This window comes from Jaculus jaculus, chromosome 16 (genome assembly GCF_020740685.1).
Source record: "Jaculus jaculus isolate mJacJac1 chromosome 16, mJacJac1.mat.Y.cur, whole genome shotgun sequence".
In the NCBI taxonomy this organism is placed as follows: Eukaryota; Metazoa; Chordata; class Mammalia; order Rodentia; family Dipodidae; genus Jaculus; species Jaculus jaculus.
Window position 1 is genome coordinate 71,284,359 of NC_059117.1, and position 19,677 is coordinate 71,304,035.

Here is a 19,677-nt window from a genome sequence, read left to right on the forward strand (position 1 = left end):
CCTCGAACTCATGGCAATTCTCTTACCTCTGCCTCCAAGTGCTGGGATTAAAGGTGTGCGCCACCATGCCTGGCATAATTTTGTTTATTTTTATTTATTTTAGAGTGACAGAGAAAGAGGGAGGGAGGGAGGGAGGGAGGGAGAGAGAGAGAGAGAGAGAGAGAGAGGTAGGGAGGGAGGGAGGGAGGGAGGGAGGGAGGGAGAAAGAGAAAATGAGAATGGGCGCACCAGGGCCTCCAGCCATTGCAGATGAACACCAGATGCATGTGCCACCTTGTGCCTCTGGCTTATGTAGGTCCTGGGGAATTGAGCCTTGAACTGAGGTCCTTGGGCTTCACTGGCAAGCACTTAACTGCTAAGCCGTTTCTCTAGCCCAAATTGATGGATTTTGATGGTTTAAAAAGTCTAGCTGGGTGTGATGGTGCATGCCTTTAATCTCAGTACTAGGGAGGCAGAGGTGGGAGGATGGCTGTGAGTTCAAGGCCACCCTGAGACTACATAGTGAATTTCAGGTCAGTCTGACCTAGAGTGAGACCCTACCTCATAAAACAAAAACAAAACAAACAAAAAGTCTAAACCAGAGTTTGTATAATTAAGTATGAATACTTTCAAGATATATTAACAAAGATTGTTAGAATAACTTATAAATGATAGTTCTATGAGAATGAAAAAAAATGCTTGAATCTAAAAGGTACTATATATCTTAAATAATCATTACTCTCACAGATTAGTATCTGTGGTGGTTTGAATAGAATATGTGGCCCCCAATATATTCAGTTGTTTGTTTGTAGTTTGCATCTGTAACCACCTGCTGGAGGCAATGTCACTGGGTGATCTTAAGGTGTGGTGGTGGGTTTCCGATTTCAATCTAAAGATATGCAAAGTGTACCTAGGTGGAGTTTCTGAAATGTGTTGTGCTGTGTGGCTTTTTGGCTTTTGGCTTGTGCTTCTCTTTCTCTCTGTCTGCTTGGGCCTGTGAAGGCAGGCCAGCTTCTTCTGCCATTATGGAACTTCCCCTGGATCTGTAAGCTTCAATAAATCCCTTCCTCCATAACTGTGGCTGATCTGAAAGTTCATCTCAGTAAACCTGAAGCTGTCTGCTACAGTATCCTGTAAGTTCAAACATATACTTTTTTTTTTTTTTTTTGGTTTTTTGAGTTAGGGTCTTACTGTGTCTCAGGCTGACCTGGATTTAACTACATAGTCTCAGGGTGGCTTCGAACTCACAGTGGTCCTCCTACCTCTGCCTCCCGAGTGCTGGGATTAAAGGTGTGTGCCACCACATCCAGCTCAAACATACACTTTTTAAGGTCAAAGTAACTTTAAAATACAAACTTCTAATGGCTAGTAATTGTCTTGGAGCCATAATAGTGACTTTAACAGAATTTCTTACCTGTAATGCTATTGACATTTTGGGAAGGATAATTCTGTTTTTTTGTGGAGGCCTATGCTTTCATTGGTGGCATAATCCTCTGTTGTGGGGGATATGCTCCATGTTAGGATGAGTAGCAATGTCCTTGCCCTTTGTCCCTGTCATTCTAGTAGTCCCTAACCTCTTGCATGTGGTCAGAGATTGCAAAAATGTTCCCTTTGGAGCAAAGTCATTCTAAATGAGGAGCCATTGTTTCAGTGTTACACATTTGGGATTATTATATATTTCAGAAGTAGTAATAACTAATGTTATTCATTATTGGTTATATCCTAACTGTTATTGATAACTTTGTCTTTGCATTTAGCCCTTTTGAAGCAGGTTGCTTTTCTAAGTTCTTGACCAGAAATTAATGATAAAACATTTTCTGTGTTTACTCTTACAGGAAGAGAGTCACATACTTCTGTCTGCCTACTTTGCTTTAGCTATCTCATTGTAGACAGTACACTAGCAATACCATGAGACTACCTAAACTTATCTCTTCCTGTTCTCTATTAGGTTGTTCCAAATGCAGTGCTTGACCTATAGAATGAATATACACACACACACACACACACACACACACACACACACACACAGCAAAGAAGAATATTGAATGTTATTTTCACTTATATTTCTTTTTTTTTTTTAATTTTTATTAACATTTTCAATGATTATAAAATATATCCCATGGTAATTCCCTCCCTCCCCACCCCCACACTTTCCCATTTGAAATTCCATTCTCCATCATATTACCTTCCCATTACAATCATTGTAATTACATATATACAATATCAACCTATTAAGTATCCTCCTCCCTTCCTTTCTCCACCCTTTATGTCTCCTTTTCAACTTACTGGCCTCTGCTACTAAGTATTTTCATTCTCATGCAGAAGCCCAATCATCTGTAGCTAGGATCCACATATGAGAGAGAACATGTGGCGCTTGGCTTTCTGGGCCTGGGTTACCTGACTTAGTATAATCCTTTCCAGGTCCATCCATTTTTCTGCAAATTTCATAACTTAATTTTTCTTTACCGCTGAGTAGAACTCCATTGTATAAATGTGCTACATCTTCATTATCCACTCATCTGTTGATGGACATCTAGGTGGTTCCATTTCCCAGCTATTATAAATTGAGCAGCAATAAACATGGTTGAGCATGTACTTCTAAGGAAATGAGATGAGTCCTTTGGATATATGCCTAGGAGTGCTATAGCTGGGTCATATGGTAAATCAATCTCTAGCTGCTTTAGGAACCTCCACACTGTTTTCCACAATGGCTGGACCAGATTGCATTCCCACCAGCAGTGCAGAAGGGTTCCTTTTTTTCCACATCCCCGCCAACATTTATGATCATTTGTTTTCATGATGGTGGCCATTCTGACAGGAGTGAGATGGAATCTCAGTGTAGTTTTAATCTGCATTTCCCTGATGACTAGTGACGTAGAACATTTTTTTAGATGCTTATATGCCATTCGTATTTCTTCCTTTGAGAACTCTCTATTTAGCTCCATAGCCCATTTTTTGATTGGCTTGTTTGATTCCTTATTATTTAACTTTTTGAGTTATTTGTATATCCTAGATATTAATCCTCTATCAGATATATAGCTGGCGAAGATTTTTTCCCATTCTGTAGGTTGCCTCTTTGCTTTTTTCACTGTGTCCTTTGCGGTGCAAAATCTTTGTAATTTCATTAGGTCCCAGTGGTTAATCTGTGGTTTTATTGCCTGAGCAATTGGGGTTGTATTCAGAAAGTCTTTGCCAAGACCAATATGTTGAAGGGTTTCCCCTACTTTTTCCTCTAGCAGTTTCAAAGTTTCCCGTCTGATGTTAAGGTCTTTAATCCATTTGGACTTAATTCTTGTGCATGGCAAGAGAGAAGAATCTATTTTCATCCTTCTGCAGGTATATATCCAGTTTTCAAAACACCATTTGCTGAAGAGGCTGTCTCTTCTCTAATGAGTATTTTTGGCATTTTTATCGAATATCAGGTGGCTATAGCTACTTGGGCTTACATCTGGGTCCTCTATTCTGTTCCACTGATCTACATGTCTGTTTTTGTGCCAGTACAATGCTGTTTTTGTTACTATGGCTCTGTAGTATAGGTTAAAATCAGGTATGGTGATACCACCAGCCTCTATTTGAGAGTGACAGAGACAGAGAGAAAGACAGATAGAGGGAGAGAGAGAGGATGGGCGCGCCAGGGCTTCCAGCTTCTGCAAACGAACTCCAGACGCGTGCGCCCCCTTGTGCATCTGGCTAACGTGGGACCTGGGGAACCGAGCCTCGAACCGGGGTCCTTATGCTTCACAGGCGAGCGCTTAACCGCTAAGCCATCTCTCCAGCCCTCTTTTGATTTTTCAAGGTAGGTTTCACTCTAGCTCATGCTAACCTGGGATTCACTATGTAGTCTCTGGATGGCCTTGAACTTGTGGCCATCCTCCTACTTCTGACTCCCAAGTGCTGGGATTAAAGGTGTGCAGTACCACGCCTGGCTGAATGTAGGCTTTTTTTTTTTCTCAATTTTTATTACCATTTTCATGATTATAAAAAATATCCTATGGTAATACCCCCTCCCCCACACTTTCCCCTTTGAAATTCCATTCTTCATCATATCCCCTCCCCATCTCCATCAGTTTCTCTTTTAATTTTGATGTCATAATCTTTTCCTCCTCCTATGGTCTTGTGTAGGTAGTGTCAGGCACTATGGGGTCATGGATATCCAGGCCATTTTGTGTCTGGAGGAGCATGTTGTAAGGAGTCCTTCCCTTCCTTTGGCTCTTACATTCTGTCTGCCACCTCTTCTGCATTAGACCCTGAGCCTTGGAAGGTGTGATCAAGATGTTAGTCAGTACTCCAGTCACTTCTTTCCAGCACTATGATACCTTCTGAGTCATCCCAAGGTCACTGCCATCTGAAAAGAGAAGATTCTCTACCCACAGTGAGAGTAGCGTTAATGTAAGGGTATAAATATTAAGAGAAGTGCTTACTGGGCAGTTTGATAAGCATAGTATATACATTTATCCAGACATCAGCAGATGTTACACCCCTAGAGCTCATGATTACCCCTGTTTTAAGTTTTCAGTATCAGGGATTTATTCCCTCCCATGGAGCAGTCCTCCAGTCCAATTGGAGGGCTGTTGGTTTCCACCATGACAGATGTGCCACTGTTGCACCCATTGGCTCATTTGGGCTGGCTGGCCAATTACAAGGCTTGCAGTGTGCACTGTTGAGTATCTTCACTGGTGGTATCTCTGTCTCCCATTGAACTGCATGTAGAATGGCTTCTTCTAGCTTTCTGTCAGTTGGTCTACATGGAGGAGGTTATCAGCTTAGTTCCAACAGGATTTCTCAGTGGCCTTGCAGCCCAAGTGTGTGGAGTCTTCAGCAATAGGGTCTTACCATCTATTCCTGGTGGGAAACCAAGGGCCTCGGCAATGGCCTATAATGTTTTGGGGGCATCAGGGACCTCCCTGGCCAACAATTCACTGGAGGTATCCCATCACTGGCACTGAACATTTTCTAACAACGATATATGGCTCCTGAGTGTTCCACTGTCCAAAACTGGAGGATTCCATATGATTTATTTGCATCCTCTTAGATTTTAATTAGCCCTACCTCCACCTTTCCTTTACTCAATCTCTTCCCCTGACCTCACTTTGGGCCTTTTCACCCCTGTTAATCTAGTCTTCTACTTACATATATACAATACCAACCTATTAAGTACCTTCTCCCTTACTTTCTCTTCCCTTTATATCTCCTTTTTATTTTATATTTTTTCTCAATTTTTATTACCATTTTCCATGATTATAAAAAATATCCCATGGTAAAACCCTCCCTCCTCCCTTTCCCCTTTAGAATTCCATTCTCCATCATATCCCCTCCCAATCTCAATCAGTCTCTCTTTTAATGTTGATGTTATGGCTTTTTCCTCCTCTTATGATGGTCTTGTGTAGGTAGTGTCAGGCACTATGGGTCATGGATATCCAGGCCATTTTATGTCTGGAGGAAGCACGTTGTAAGGAGTTCTACCCTTCCTTTGGTTCTTACATTCTTTCTGCCACCTCTTCCACATTAGACCCTGAGCCTTGGAAGGTGTGATCGAGATGTTACTCAGTACTCCAGTCACTTCTTTCCAGCACTGTGGTACCTTCTGAGTCATCTCGAAGTCACTGCCTACTGAAAAGAGAAGATTCTCTACCCACAGTGAGAGTAGTGTTACTATAAGGGTATAAATATTAAGAGAAGTGCTTACTGGTCAGTTTGATAAGCATAGTATAAACATTTGTCCTGACATCAGCAGATGTTACACCCCTAGGGCTCATGATTACCCCTGTTTTAAGTTTTCAGTATCAGGGATGTATTCCCTCCCATAGAGTGGGCCTCCAGTCCAGTTGAAGGGCTGTTGGTTTCCACCATGACAGACGTGCCACTGTTGTACCCGTTGGCTCATTTGGCCTGTTTGGCCAATTATAAGGCTTGCAGTGTCCACTGTTGAGTATCTTCCCTGCTGGTATCTCTCCGATTGAACTACATGTAGAATGGCTTCTTCTAGCTTTCTTTCAGCTGGTCTACATGGAGGAGGTTATCAGCTCAGTTCCAGCAGGATTTCTCAGTGGCCTTGCAGCCCAAGTGTGTGGAGTCTTCAGCAATAGGGTCTTACCATTTGTTCCTGGTGGCAAACCAAGGGCCTTGGCAATGGCCTATAATGTTTTGGGGATATCAGGTACCTCCCTGGTCAACAACTCACTGGAGGTATCCCATCACTGGCACTGAAAATTTTCTGACAACGATATATGGCTCCTGAGTGTTACATTGTCTGAAACCGGAGGATTCCATATGATTTATTTGCATTCTTTTAGATTTTGATTAGCCCTCCCTCCACCTTTTCTTTACTCAGTCTCTTCCCCTGACTTCACTGTGGGCCTTTTCACCCCTGTTAATCTATTCTTCTACTTACATATATACAATACCAACTTATTAAGTACCCTCCTCCCTTCCTTTCTGTTCCCTTTATGTCTCCTTTTTAATTTATTGGCCTCTGCTATTGAGTTTTTTCCTTCTCACACAGAAGCCCAATCATCTGTAGCTAGGATCCACATATGAGGGAGAACATGTGGGGTTTGGCTTTCTGGGCATAGGTTACTTCACTTAGTATAATCCTTTCCAGATCCATCCATTTTCCTGCAAATTTCATAACTTTATTTTTCTTTACCGTTGAGTAGAACTGCATTGTATAAATGTGCCACATCTTCATTATCTACTCATCAGTTTAGAGACATCTAGGCTGGTTCCATTTCCCAGCTATTATGAATTGAGGAGCAATAAACATGGTTGAGCATATACTTCTAAGGAAATGGGATGATTTCTTAGTATATATGCCTAGGAGTGCTATAGGTGGGTCATATGGTAGATCAATCTTAAGCTGTCTTAGGAACCTCCACACTGATTTCCACAATGGCTGGACCAGATTGCATTCCCACCAGCAGTGTAGAAGGGTTCCTCTTTTTCCACATCTCCGCCAGCATTTATGATCATTTGTTTTCCTGATGGTAGCCAATCTGACAGGAGTGAGATGGAATCTCAATGTAGCTTTAATGTGCGTTTCCCTGATGACTAGGGATGTAGAACAGTATTTTAGATGCTTATACGCCATCCATATTCTTCTTTTGAGAACTCTCTATTTAGCCCCATAGCCCATTTTTAATTGGCTTTTTTGACTTATTTTTTAACTTTTTGAGTTCTTTGTGTATCCTAGATATTAATCCTCTATCAGATATATAGCTGGCAAAGATTTTTTCCCATTTTGTAGGTTTCCTCTTTACTTTATTCACAGTGTCCTTTGCAGCACAAAATCTTCGTAATTTCATGGTAGAGTCTTCAGGGTCCTTTATATATAGAATCATGTCATCTGCAAATAATGATAACTTGATTTCTTCATTTCCAATTTGTATCCCTTTTATGTGTGTCTTTTGCCTTATTGCTGTGGCTAAGACTTCCAGTAATATATTAAATAAAAGTGGGGACAGTGGACATCCTTGTCTTGTTCCTGATTTTAGTGGGAAAGCTTCCAGTTTTTCCTCATTTAGTAATATGTTGGCTGTAAGCTTGTCATAAATAGCGTTTATTATATTGAGATATGTTCCTTCTATTCCCAGTCTCTGTAGGACTTTTATCATGAAGGGATGTTGGAATTTGTCAAACGCTTTCCTTGCGTCTAATGAGATGATCATGTGATTTTTCTCCTTTAGTCCATTTATATAATGTTTTATTACATTTATTGATTTGTGTATATTGAACCATCCCTGCATCTCTGTGATAAAGCCTACTTGGTAGGGTGAATGATATGTCTGATATGCTCTTGTATTCTGTTTGCCAATATTTTGTTGATAATTTTTGCATCTGTGATCATGAGGGAGAATGGTCTGTAATTTTCTTTTTTGTTCTATCTTTGCCTGGTTTTGGTGTCAGGGTGATGCTGGCTTCATAGGAGGAATTTGGTAGGATTCCTTCTTTTTCTATTTTATGGACAATCTTAAGAAGCAATGGTGTTAGTTGTTCCCTGAAGGTCTGGTAAAATTCAGCAGTGGACCTGGGGTTTTTTAGTTGGGAGATTTTTGATAAGTGTTGGAATCTCTGTACTTGTTATAGGTCTATTTAAGTGATTTATCTCATCTTGATTTAATTTAGGTAGGTCATATAAATCAAGGAAATCATCCAATTCTTTCAGATTTTCATACTCTGTGGAGTATATGTTTATATTGTTTATTTATGTCCTGATGATTTTTTGAATGTCTCTTGCATCTCTTGTGATGTTACCTTTTTTTTTTTAAATTTTAATTTAATTTAATTTAATTTAATTTTCTTTTGAGGTAGGGTCTCACTCTAGCTCAGGCTGACCTGGAATTCACTCTGTAGTCTCAGGGTGGCCTCGAACTCTCGGCGATCCAACTACCTCTGCCTCCCGAGTGCTGGGATTAAAGGCATGCGCCACTGATGTTACCTTTTTCATCTCTAATTTTATTAATTTGTGACTCTTCTCTCTTTATTGTGGTCACATTTGCTAAGGGTTTATCAATCTTGTTTATCCTTTCAAAGAACCAACTCTTCGTTTCATTGATTCTTTAGTTTTTTTTTTTTTTTTCTATTTCATTAATTTCTGCCCTAATCTTTAGTATTTCTTTCCATCTACTGTTTTTTGGTTTGCCTTGTTCTTCTTTTTCCAAGGTTTTAAGGTGAAGCTTAGGTCGTTTACTTGCGACCTTTCTAATTTCTTAATATAAACACTTAAAGCTATAAATTTACCTTGTAGGACTGCCTTCATTGTGTCCCAGAGATTTTGGTATGTTGTATTCTCATTATCGTTTGACTCTATAAATATTTTGATTTTCTTCTTGATTTCTTCATTGACCCATTCATCATTTAGTAGTGCGTTGTTTCCATGATTTTGTGTATGCTCTATAGCCTTTCTTGCTATTGATTTGTAGTTTAGTTCCATTGTGGTCAGATAGAATGCAAAGAATTACTTCAATTTTCTGTATTTGTTAAGATTTGCTTTGTGTCCTAATATATAGTCTATTTTAGAGAATATTCAGTGTACTGCTGAACAGAATGTATATCCTGCAGCATTTGGATGAAATGTCCTGTATATATCTGTTTGGTCCATTCCTTCTATGACCTCATTTAGTTCAGATGCCTCTCTGTTTATTTTTTCCAGGGCTGACCTGTCAATTGATGAGAATGGGGTGTTGAAGTCACCCACTACCACTGTGTTTGGTGTTATCTGTGACCTTAGTTCTAATAGCGTTTGTTTGATGAATTTGGGGCCCCCCATGTTAGGTGCATATATGTTTATGATTATTATGTGTTCCTCTTGGAGGGTGCCTCTAATCAATATAAAGTGACCTTCCTTTGTTTCTTAACTAATGTTGGACTGAAGTCTACTTTGTCAGATATTAGGATAGCAACCCCTGCTTGTTTTATAGGTCCGTTTGCTTGGAACACCGTTTTCCAACCTTTCACCCTAAGATAGGGTCTATCCTTTGTAAAAAGTTGGGTTTCTTGGAGGCAACAAATTGAAGGATCCTGCTTTTTAACCCAGTTTGCGAACCTATGCTTTTTGGTTGGAGCATTAAGGCCATTGATATTAAGAGATAATATTGAATGGTGTGTTTTCATTTCTGCAATTATTTTGTAGTTTTTCTGGTTTTACCTTTGCTTTCTTGTGTCAACTATTATTTGAGTATTGTTTGTTTTTCCCCCAGTTCATTATATGTGTGCTTTCCTTTTTCTTCAGCAGGGAGGATTCTTTTAAGTATGTTTTGTAGATCTGGTTTTGCCTTCAAATAGTCCTTTAGCCTGCTTTTGTGGTGGAATGTCCTTATTTCTCCATCTCTTTGAATGGATGGCTTTGCAGGATAATGTAATCTTGGTTGACAGTTGTTATGTTTCAGAATTTGGAATATATTACTCCAGGTCCTTCTGGCTTTTAAAGTTTGTGTTGAGCAATCTGCTGTAATCCTGATGGGCTTGCCTTTGTAGGTAACTTGATTTTTCTCTCTGACTGTTTTCAGTATTTTTACTTTGGTATATGTGTTTGGTAGTTTGATTATAATATGGCGAGGAGAGGTTCTTTCCAGGTTTTGTCTGTTTGGTGTCTAAAGGATTCCGGTATCTGCATTGGCACATCTTTCCCAATTTGGGGGAAGTTTTCTTCTGTGATTTTGTTGAAGATGCCTACTATACCTTTGGAGTAAAATTCTTCTTCTACTATGCCCTGAATTCTTATGTTTGACCTTTTCATAGTGTCCCGAATATGTTGAAATTCCCACTCATATTTTTCTATAAGTTTGTCTTTCTCTTTGTTGGACTGTATTAGATCTGCCACCTGGTCTTCTAGCTTAGATATTCTGTCCTCTCCTTCATCCATTCTACTGGTGAGATTTTCTACAGAGTTTTTTATTTCATTAACTGTGTTTCATTGCTAGTAATTCTGACTGGTTTTTCTTTATTATTTCTATTTCCTTATTTATGTCTAGTATTGACCTCTTTATTTCATTAAATTGGTATTCTGTGTTTTCTTTGATTCCTTTGATTTCCTTTTTCATTCCTTTGATTTCTTCGAACATATTTATAATCATTCTTTTGAAATCTTTCTCAGGCATTTCTTCTAACTCATTCTCACTGGAGGTCATTTCTGATGCATTAATACTTTTTGGTGGGTGTATGTTGTCTTGATTTTTGGTGTTTCTTGTCTTATAATGTATATTATAACACTGCTTGCTCGAGCTGGGCACTGGCGGTGTGGGAGGGGAGGCTGTCGATGCTGCTCTAGTTCTCTTGTTGTTCCACATGTTCTACCTTGTGATCTGCTCCTGTGTTGTTCACTGCTGCTCTCCCTTCACGTTGCTTGAGTTTGTGCAGAGCTCTGGTGTGAGTGGCAGCTCCCCTCACCTGGCTTTTCCTGCGGCTCAAGCCAAGCCTGGTGGCTTTCTGGTGTGCCATGGCTTCTGCTGTGGTTGGCAGACCTGCCGGAGGTGCTTCTGCTGGCCTTTTTGGGCTCTGGATTCTCTGGATCTCTCCTACTTCTCCACTGGTGTTTCAATTTCCTATATACCTCACTTTTTAGTAAAAGTGTGTATTTTGCTGAGATTTTTTTTGGCTCCCTCCCCCCCCTCCCCGCCCCCCCAGGCTGCTTTGGCGTGGTACCTACGCTGCCATCTTAACTGGAAGTCCTGAATGTAGGCTTTTTATATGATATTCAATACTAGTTTTTAAAATATTTATTTATTGGCAAGAAGAAAGAATGAGAATAGTATGGGTGTGTCAGGGCCTCCAACTTCTGCAAAGAAACTAGATGCGGGCTGGAGAGATGGCTTAGCGGTTAAGCGCTTGCCTGTGAATCCTAAGGACCCCGGTTCGAGGCTCAGTTCCCTAGGTCCCACGTTAGCCAGATGCACAAGGGGGCGCATGCGTCTGGAGTTCGTTTGCAGAGGCTGGAGGCACTGGCACACCCATTCTCTCTCTCTCCCTCTATCTGTCTTTCTCTCTGTGTCTGTCACTCTCAAATAAATAAATAAAAAAAGAAACTCTAGATGCATTTGCCACTTTGTGCATCTGGCTTTATTTATTTTATGACTTTATTTTATTTATTTATTTGAGAGAGAGAAAGAGGCAGGGGCAGGGAGGAGAATGGGCATGCCAGAGCCTCCAGCCACTGCAAATGATCTCCAGATGTATGCGCTCCCTTGTGCATCTGGCTTATGTGGGTCCTGGAGAGTCAAACCTGGGTCCTTTGGCTTTGTAGGTGAACGCCTTCACCACTAAGCCATCTCTCCAGCCCGTGCATCTGGCTTTATATGTACTGAGAAATCAAACCCATGTCGTTAGGCTTTACACACAAGGCCCTTAATTTCTGAGTTCTCTCTCCAGCCCTGTTTTCTTTTTTGAGAGAGGGTCTTATTCTATCCCAGGCTGATGTGGACTTAACAGTGTAGTTCCACGGTGGCCTCAAACACATAGCTGTCCTCCTGTCTCAGCCTTCTGAGTGCTAGAATTTAAGGCAGGCACTAGAATATCCAGCTTATTTTATTTTATTTATTTTTTGGTTTTTCGAAAGTAGGGTCTCACCCTAGCCCAGGCTGAGCTGGAATTCACTATGTAGTCTCACGGTGGCCTTGCGCTCATGACAATCCTCCTACCTCTGCCTCCCAAGTGCTGGGAGTAATGGTGTGTGTGACCATGCCCATCTTTTTTTGTTTGTATTTTACTTTATTTTATTATTTATGAGTGAGTGAGAGAGAAAGAGGCAGATAGAGAGAATGGGTACTCCAGGGCCTCTAGCCACTGCAAACAAACTCCAGATGCCTGGCTTATATGGGTACTGGGGAATGGAACTTGGGTCCTTAGGCTTCGTAGGCAAGTGCCTTAACTGCTAAGCCATTTCTTCAGATTCTCCCCCTTTTTAAGAATAATCTTTGCATGGACACTTTGTGTGTTGGTACCATTTCCCTCCTTCCTACCCCCATTCCATTGAGGGCCCTCCTCAGTAGGATTTCTGATATTCACCATGGGGTTGTAGGTTATGAGTTATGAGAGCAGCAGTCAGTCATTGGTTGCGGGAGAGAGTTACAATGCCCTGGATAGTCCCTCCCACCCTGTGGCTCCCTAAGCCTTGGTGGGTGTGTTTTCAGTCGACTTGCGTGCTGAACTCTCAGCACCTTCTGGCCCTCTGCTGTGGCTCTCTGCGTGTCCTCAGTGTCCGTGGTGCAAGTTGTCCTGCTTGTGGTGGAAGCAGCGCTGTTGTCATCTCTTCACGTCCTCTTTGGCTCAATTTGGGATGAGATTATGCATGGCTTCTTCAGATAAGGGACAATATATTGCCAAGAATGAGAGTAATTCCTTATTTGTTGTTTTTGGAGTGTTTCATTGTAGCTCAGGCTGACCAGGAACTCACTCTATACTCTGTAGTTACAGATTGGCCCCGAATGCACAGCTATTCTAATACCTCTGCCTCCTAGTGCTGGGATTAAAGGCATGTGCCACTGTGCCTGGCTAGAGTAATTTTTTTTTTTTTCTGAGGTGGATCTCACTCTAGCCCAGGCTGACCTGGGATTTACTCTGTATTCTCAGGGTGGCCTCGAACTCACGGTGATCGTCTAACCTCTGCCTCCTGAGTGCTGGGATTAAACGCGGGCTCTGCCACTCCCAGGTCTGGAGTAATTCTTTATGGTAACCACAGAGTTGTTGTTTTTTTTTTAGGAAATAAAATATATAAAAGAAGAACTTGCCACTAGATTAAATAGTAGTGAAACTGCAGACCTTCTAAAAGAGAAAGATGAGCAGATTCGAGGGTTAATGGAAGAGGGTAAGTATTCTTTTCTTTTGATTATAAGAAATATCTTGTTATGGGGGCTGGAGAAGCTCTTGATTCCAGGAATTCAAGACAAACCATGACAATACAGCAATATACCTCCTCAAGAAAAAGAAAAGAAAAAAATAAAGCAAGGGAGGTTTGAACCTAAACCATAGAAGTGGGACATGAACATTTATGGTATTGAGAGAAACATATAATACATAGCTTTGTATTTCTAGGGAGGTCAAAACATCTAAAACATCACCAGAAATTTTCTGTCTTATGGAAGTTAATAGCAAGTCTTTTTTTTCCTTCCTTTCTTCCTCCTCTTCTTCATTTGTTTTTCTTTCAAGGTAGGGTCTTGCTCTAGTCCAGGTTGACCTGGAATTCACTGTGTAGTCTCAGGGTGGTCTCAAACTCATGGTGATCCTCTCATGTCTGCCTCCTGAGTGCTAGGATTAAAGGTGTGTGCCATCACACCTGGCTTTTTCTTTTATTTATTTGAGAGAGGGGGAGGAGAAAAATAGGGGACGAGAATGGGCATGCCAAAGAGAGAAAATAGGTGCCTTCTGCCACCTCTGCTACAAACTCCAGTTGCCACATTGTGCAATGGACTTTTTTGTGGGTACTGGGTAATTAAATTGGGTCATCAGCTTTGCAAGTAAGAACTTTTAATCTCTGAGCCACCTCTCCAGCCCTTATTGCAAGTCTTAAAAGAGCCTATCATTTAAATAAGGATATTGGAAAGTTATTCTGTGGTTTACATGGTTTCTGATTCACTTGTAGTTTGAGTACACTGTGGTAAGGTTTTAGCATTTGATAGTGACTTTTTCATTGTATTTATATTTTAATTAAATGAAAAAAATCTATTTTGTGTATGTGTGTTTGTGCACGCGCATGCACGTGCCAGTGTCTCTTGCCACTGCAAAGGAACTCCCATCTGGCTTTATGTGTGTGGCTGGAGAATTGAACCTCAGCCAATAGGCTTTTCAAACAAGAACTTTCAACCATTGAGCCATCTCTCCAGTTCCCATATTTTAGTTAATTTGTTTTAAAAATGCTTCTAGTCTTTTTCCAATGTAACCTTCAATGGATTTTTACTATTTTTATTTTTAATATATTTTACATTTGTATTTATTTATGAGAAAGAGAGTGAGCATGGAATGTTAGGGTTTTTTGCTACTGCAGACTAACTCCAGATGCATGTGCCACTTTGTGCATCTGCCGTTATGTGGGTACTGGGGAATTGAACTCACGCTATCAGGCTTGGCAAGCAAATACCTTTAACTGCTGAGCCATCCCAAACACCGGATGCATTTTTCTTTGTTTCTTTTCAAAATTTTTTTTTATTAACAACTTCCATGATTATAAAAAATATCCCATGATAATACCCTCCCTCCCCCCACTTTACCCTTTGAAACCTCATTCTCCATCATATCCCCTCCCCATCTTAATCAGTCTCTCTTTTATTTTGATGTCATGCTCTTTATTCCTCCTATTATGATGGTCTTGTGTAGGTAATGTCAAGAACTGTGAGGTCATGGATATCCAGGCCATTTTGTGTCTGGGGGGAGAATGTTGTAAGGAGTCCTAACCTTCCTTTGGCTCTTACATTCTTTACACCACCTCTTCTGTAATAGACCCTGAGCCTTGGGAGGTATGAGAGATATTGCAGTACTGAGCACTCCTGTCAGTTCTTTCCAGCACCATGATGCCTTCTGAGTCATCCCAAGGTCACTGCCATCTGAAAAGAGAAGATTCTCTACCAAAAGTGAGAATAGTATTAATATAAGGGTATGAACATTAACAGAAGTGCTTACTGGGCAGTTTGATAAGCATAGTATACACATTTATCCAGACATCAGCAGATGTTACACCCGTAGGGCTCATGACTATCCCTGTTTTAAGTTTGCAGTATCAGGGATGTATTCCCTCCCATGGAGCAGGCCTCCAGTCCAATTAGAGGGCAGTCAGTTTCCACCATGATAGACGTGCTGCTATTGCACCAGTTGGCTCATTTGGCCTGGCTGGCCAAATACAAGGCTTGCAGTGTCCACTGTTGAGTATCTTCATTGATTTCTCTTTCTCCCATTGAACTGTATGCAGAATGGCTTCTTCCAGCTTTCTGTAAGCTGGTCTACATGGAAGAGGTTACCAGCTCACTTCCAGCAGGATTTCTCAGTGGCCTTGCAGCCCAAGTATGTGGAATGTTCAGCAATACGGTCTTACCATCTATTCCTGTTGGAAAACCAAGGGCCTCGGCAATGGCCTGTAATGTTTGGGGACATCAGGGACCTCCCTGGCCAACAAGTATCCCCTCCCTGGCATTGAAAATTTTCTTGCAACAATCTACGTCTCCTGAGTGTTCTATTGTCCAAAAAAGCAGGTTTTCATATAATTTATTTATATCCTCTTAGATTTTGATTAGCTCTCCCTCCACCTTTCCTTTACTCAGTCTCTTCTCCTGACCTCACTTTGGGCCTTTTCACCCCCATTAATCTATTCTTCTACTTACATATATATAATACCATCCTATTAAGTACTCCCCTCCCTTCTTTTCTCTTCCCTTTATATCTCTTTTCTAGCTTACTGGCCTTTGCTACTGAGTTTTCTTCCTACTCACACAGAAGTCCAGTCATCTATAGCTAGGATCCACATATGAGAGAGATCATGCAACATTTGGCTTTCTGTCATAGCCCATTTTTTAATTGGGTTGTTTGATTTCTTATTTAAGTTTTTGAGTTCTTGGTATTAATCCACAGTGTTCTAAGCTCAGAAATAAATAAATCAAAGAAGAGTTGATAAAGCACATCATGCTTTTTTGTTATATTATTAGAAACTTTAGTCAACGCTAAATGTGTGGTTTTATTTATTTATTTGTTAGATTTTTTTTTTTTCATGCAGGGTCTCTCACTGTAGCTCAATTTGATATAGAACTCACTCTATAGCTCTAGGCTGGCCTTGAACTCAAAGTGGTCTTCCTGCTTCATCCTCCCAAGTGCTAGATTTGTAGGTGTACACCACCATGCCCAGCTAATTTAAAAAATATTAAAAATATGAATATTGAATTGTTCTTTTAGAATTTAGCATTTTAGTCTGGAGGTAGGGTGATTTTTTTTTTTTTTCCATAGAGGAAACAGGATGATTTTACATGCCAGCATTTGGAACTGCTTTTGTATATATATTTTTCAAACTCTTACCTAACAAGCTGAAAAACTGAAAGGTCGCATACATACTTGATTGCTTCATAAGCTAACTTTATCAAGTTTTAGTATCTGTGTTATCATACCACTTTCCATGTCTCTCTGCACATATCGACCATTACTTTTTTGTCAAACCAGTTTAAGTAGGTTGTAAATACCTTAATATTGTGTTTGTCAATTCTTTAGTGTCATTTCCCAAGAGCAGTACATTTTCCTTCTCAAGTGTAACATACCACAATTATACCCTAAGAAATCAGTATTAATTCAGAAATGTAATCCATTGTATATTTTAGTATTTCCCTCAGCTTTCTCTAATGTCTTTAATAGTTGGCATTTGTCCTATCTTAGGATATAAGAAAAAGTTGCCCAGTGTGGGCTGGAAAGATGGCTCAGTGTTAAGGTGCTTGTCTGCAAAACCTAACTACTGGAGTTCGATTTCCCAGTACCCACGTGAAGCCAGATTCACAAAGTGGTACTTGCATCTGGAGTTCGTTTGCAGTGGCTAGAGGCCTTGATACACTCATTCACATTCTCTCTTTCTCTGCTTGCAAATAAATAGATAATACTTTTTTTTAAAGTTGCCCATTATGTTTGGTTGTTATATCTCTCTTTTCTTCATGATATTGAAGACTTTTTATAATTTGTGTCAGTTATCACACAGAATATCCCATGTTTAGAAATGTGTCACCACATATATATATATATATATATATATATATATATATATATATATATATATATATATATATGAATGAATGCCAGGTGTGGTGGCATATGCCTTTAACCCCACTACCTGAGAGGCAGAGGTAGGAGGATTGTCATGAGCTCAAGGCCACCCTGAGACTACATAGTGAATTCTAGTGAGCTAGAGCAAACCCTACCTTGGAAAACCAAAATATAAAAAATATTTATCTTATTAATTTATTTGAGAGAAAGAGGCCGATATAGAGGATGGGTACACCAAGGTCTTTAGCCACTGCAAATGAACTCCAGATGCATGCACCTCCTTGTGCATCTGGCTTACATGGGTACTGGGGAATTGAACCCAGGTTGTTAGGGTTTGCAGACAAATGACTTAACTGCTGTGCCATCTCTCTAGCCCTCCTTTATTTTTGTTTACAATTAGATTTCAGATGAAAATTCTATCAAGTAATATTATTATAGTTAATATTGTATATATTCGTTACTATATCACATCAGTTGGCATGTAATATGAGATGGTACCTTATTTGGAGGCCCCAGAACCAAATGCTGACTTAAGATAGTAAATTCTAGATTTAATTTTAAAGCATATATTCCCCTTTATAATTCATAGGGTTGTATGAGAGTGATTCTCATGATTTCTTACAACTGTTTTGGTTGAGTTTGGTGGCACATACACATATATCCATACTTGGGAGGCTGAGGTAAGAGTCTCATGAGTTCAGGACCAATTTCAGCTACTGATCCTTGATGAGATTGCTTCTCAACCTCATGGCTAAGAATATGTGAAGACTGTGCTGCTGTTCTGTTTTTCCGGAAACTTTTCTCCTAATAATTTTAGTGTTCATTGGTAATCCTTATCGAAATGAATCTTTCTTTTAAATCTATTTTATTTATTTCAGAGGGAGAGAATGGGCGTTCCAGGGCCTCTAGCCACTGCAAACAAACTCCAGATGCATGTGCCACCTTGTGCATCTGGCTTACGTAGGTCATGGAGAATCAAACCGGGAACCTTTGGCTTTGTAGGCAAATGCCTTAACCACTAAGCCATCTCTCCAGCCCCTGAATGAGTTTTAAAATTGGGACTTAAGGGCTAGAGGCTTAGTGGTTAAAATGCTTTTCTGAGAAGCCTAAGGACCCAGATTTGACTCCCCAGAACCCATGTAAGTCTGATGCACATGGTGGCGCATAAATCTGAAGATCGTCTGGCTAGAGGGTCTAGTGTACCTGTTCTCTATATATATTAAATAAATAAGCAAATAAAAATAAAAAAAATGGGACTTAAAACTTGTGATAAAAAATTCTTACTATAGGGCTTGAGAGATGGTGTAGGGGTTAAGCACTTGCTTGTGAAGCCTAAGGACCCCGGTTAGAAGCTCAATTCCCTAGGACCCACATTAGCCAGATGCAGAAGGGTTACATGCATCTGGAGTACATTTGCAGTGGCTCAATCCCCTGGCATGCCCATTCTCTCTCTCTCTCTCTCTCTCTCTCTCTCTCTCTCTCTCTCTCTCTGTAACTGCCTCTTTCTCTCTCTCTGTCACTCCCAAATAAATAAATAAAAATAAACAAAAAAATTAAAAAAATTTCTTACTGTATATTACTGGCTAGAAAAAACCATTCATGCCTCTTCTTAAGATATCATATTTACATTTGTACTTTTTAAAAAAATCATTACCAGGAGAAAAACTTTCAAAACAGCAGCTGCAGAATTCTACCATCATTAAGAAATTAAGAAGTAAAGACAAAGACAATGAAAATACTATTGGAAAGCTGAACAAAAAAGCTAAAGAATTGGAAGAAGAACTGCAGCATTTAAAGCAGGTAAGTAGCAGTTGTTATTCTTCACAGCTTACTGCCTTTCCTTCCTGTAGGAACAGTTGGCCATGGTTCACATGACATTTTGAATGACTTAATGGGATGTACCATGTAAGAAAAAAACATCAGTTTAATAGGGCTGGAGAGATGGCTCAGCAGTTAAAATACTTGTTTGCAAAGCCTAAAGACTCAAGTTTGATTTCCCAGTACCCACATACAGCCAGATGCACAAGATGGCAAATGTGTCAGGAGTTTGCAGTCTAGAGGTCCTGGTGTGCCCGTTCTCTCCCCTCCTCAAATAAGTAAATAAATAAGTAATACAAAAAATGATTTAAAAATCAGTTTAACTAATGAATGGATATTTAATATGTTTTAATATACCTTTATTTTGCTGTGTCCAGTTAACTGGCAGAAGTAACGTAAGGGAGGAGAGGTTTATTTTCCCTCACAATTTCCAAAGATAAAAAGGTTATCATGGTGAGGAAGAAATGGCAGAGGGCAGGAGCTAGTATCACCTACTTGTTACATGGTACCAACCAGGAAGTAGAGAATGGAGTTGAGCTGTAATCTTTAAGACCTGTTCCCCTTAGTGACCCATTTCCTCAGCTAGGTGCCACCTCCTATAGGTTCCTCAGCCTTCCAAAGCAGCCACCAACTGAGCACCAAATTTTCAAATACATGAGCCTGTGG

The 19,677-nt window shown here is 40.1% G+C and overlaps 1 protein-coding gene across 1 annotated transcript in view; it reads left to right on the forward strand.

The window, feature by feature from the left end:
* Tmf1 (TATA element modulatory factor 1) overlaps positions 1-19,677 on the forward strand; it is a 65,707-nt gene that overhangs the window by 20,463 nt on the left and 25,567 nt on the right. Inside the window, exons 5-6 of the mRNA XM_045135944.1 lie at positions 13,171-13,276; positions 18,851-18,993. Of these exons, the coding sequence (XP_044991879.1) occupies positions 13,171-13,276; positions 18,851-18,993 (249 nt within the window). The remainder of the gene's footprint in view (positions 1-13,170; positions 13,277-18,850; positions 18,994-19,677) is intronic.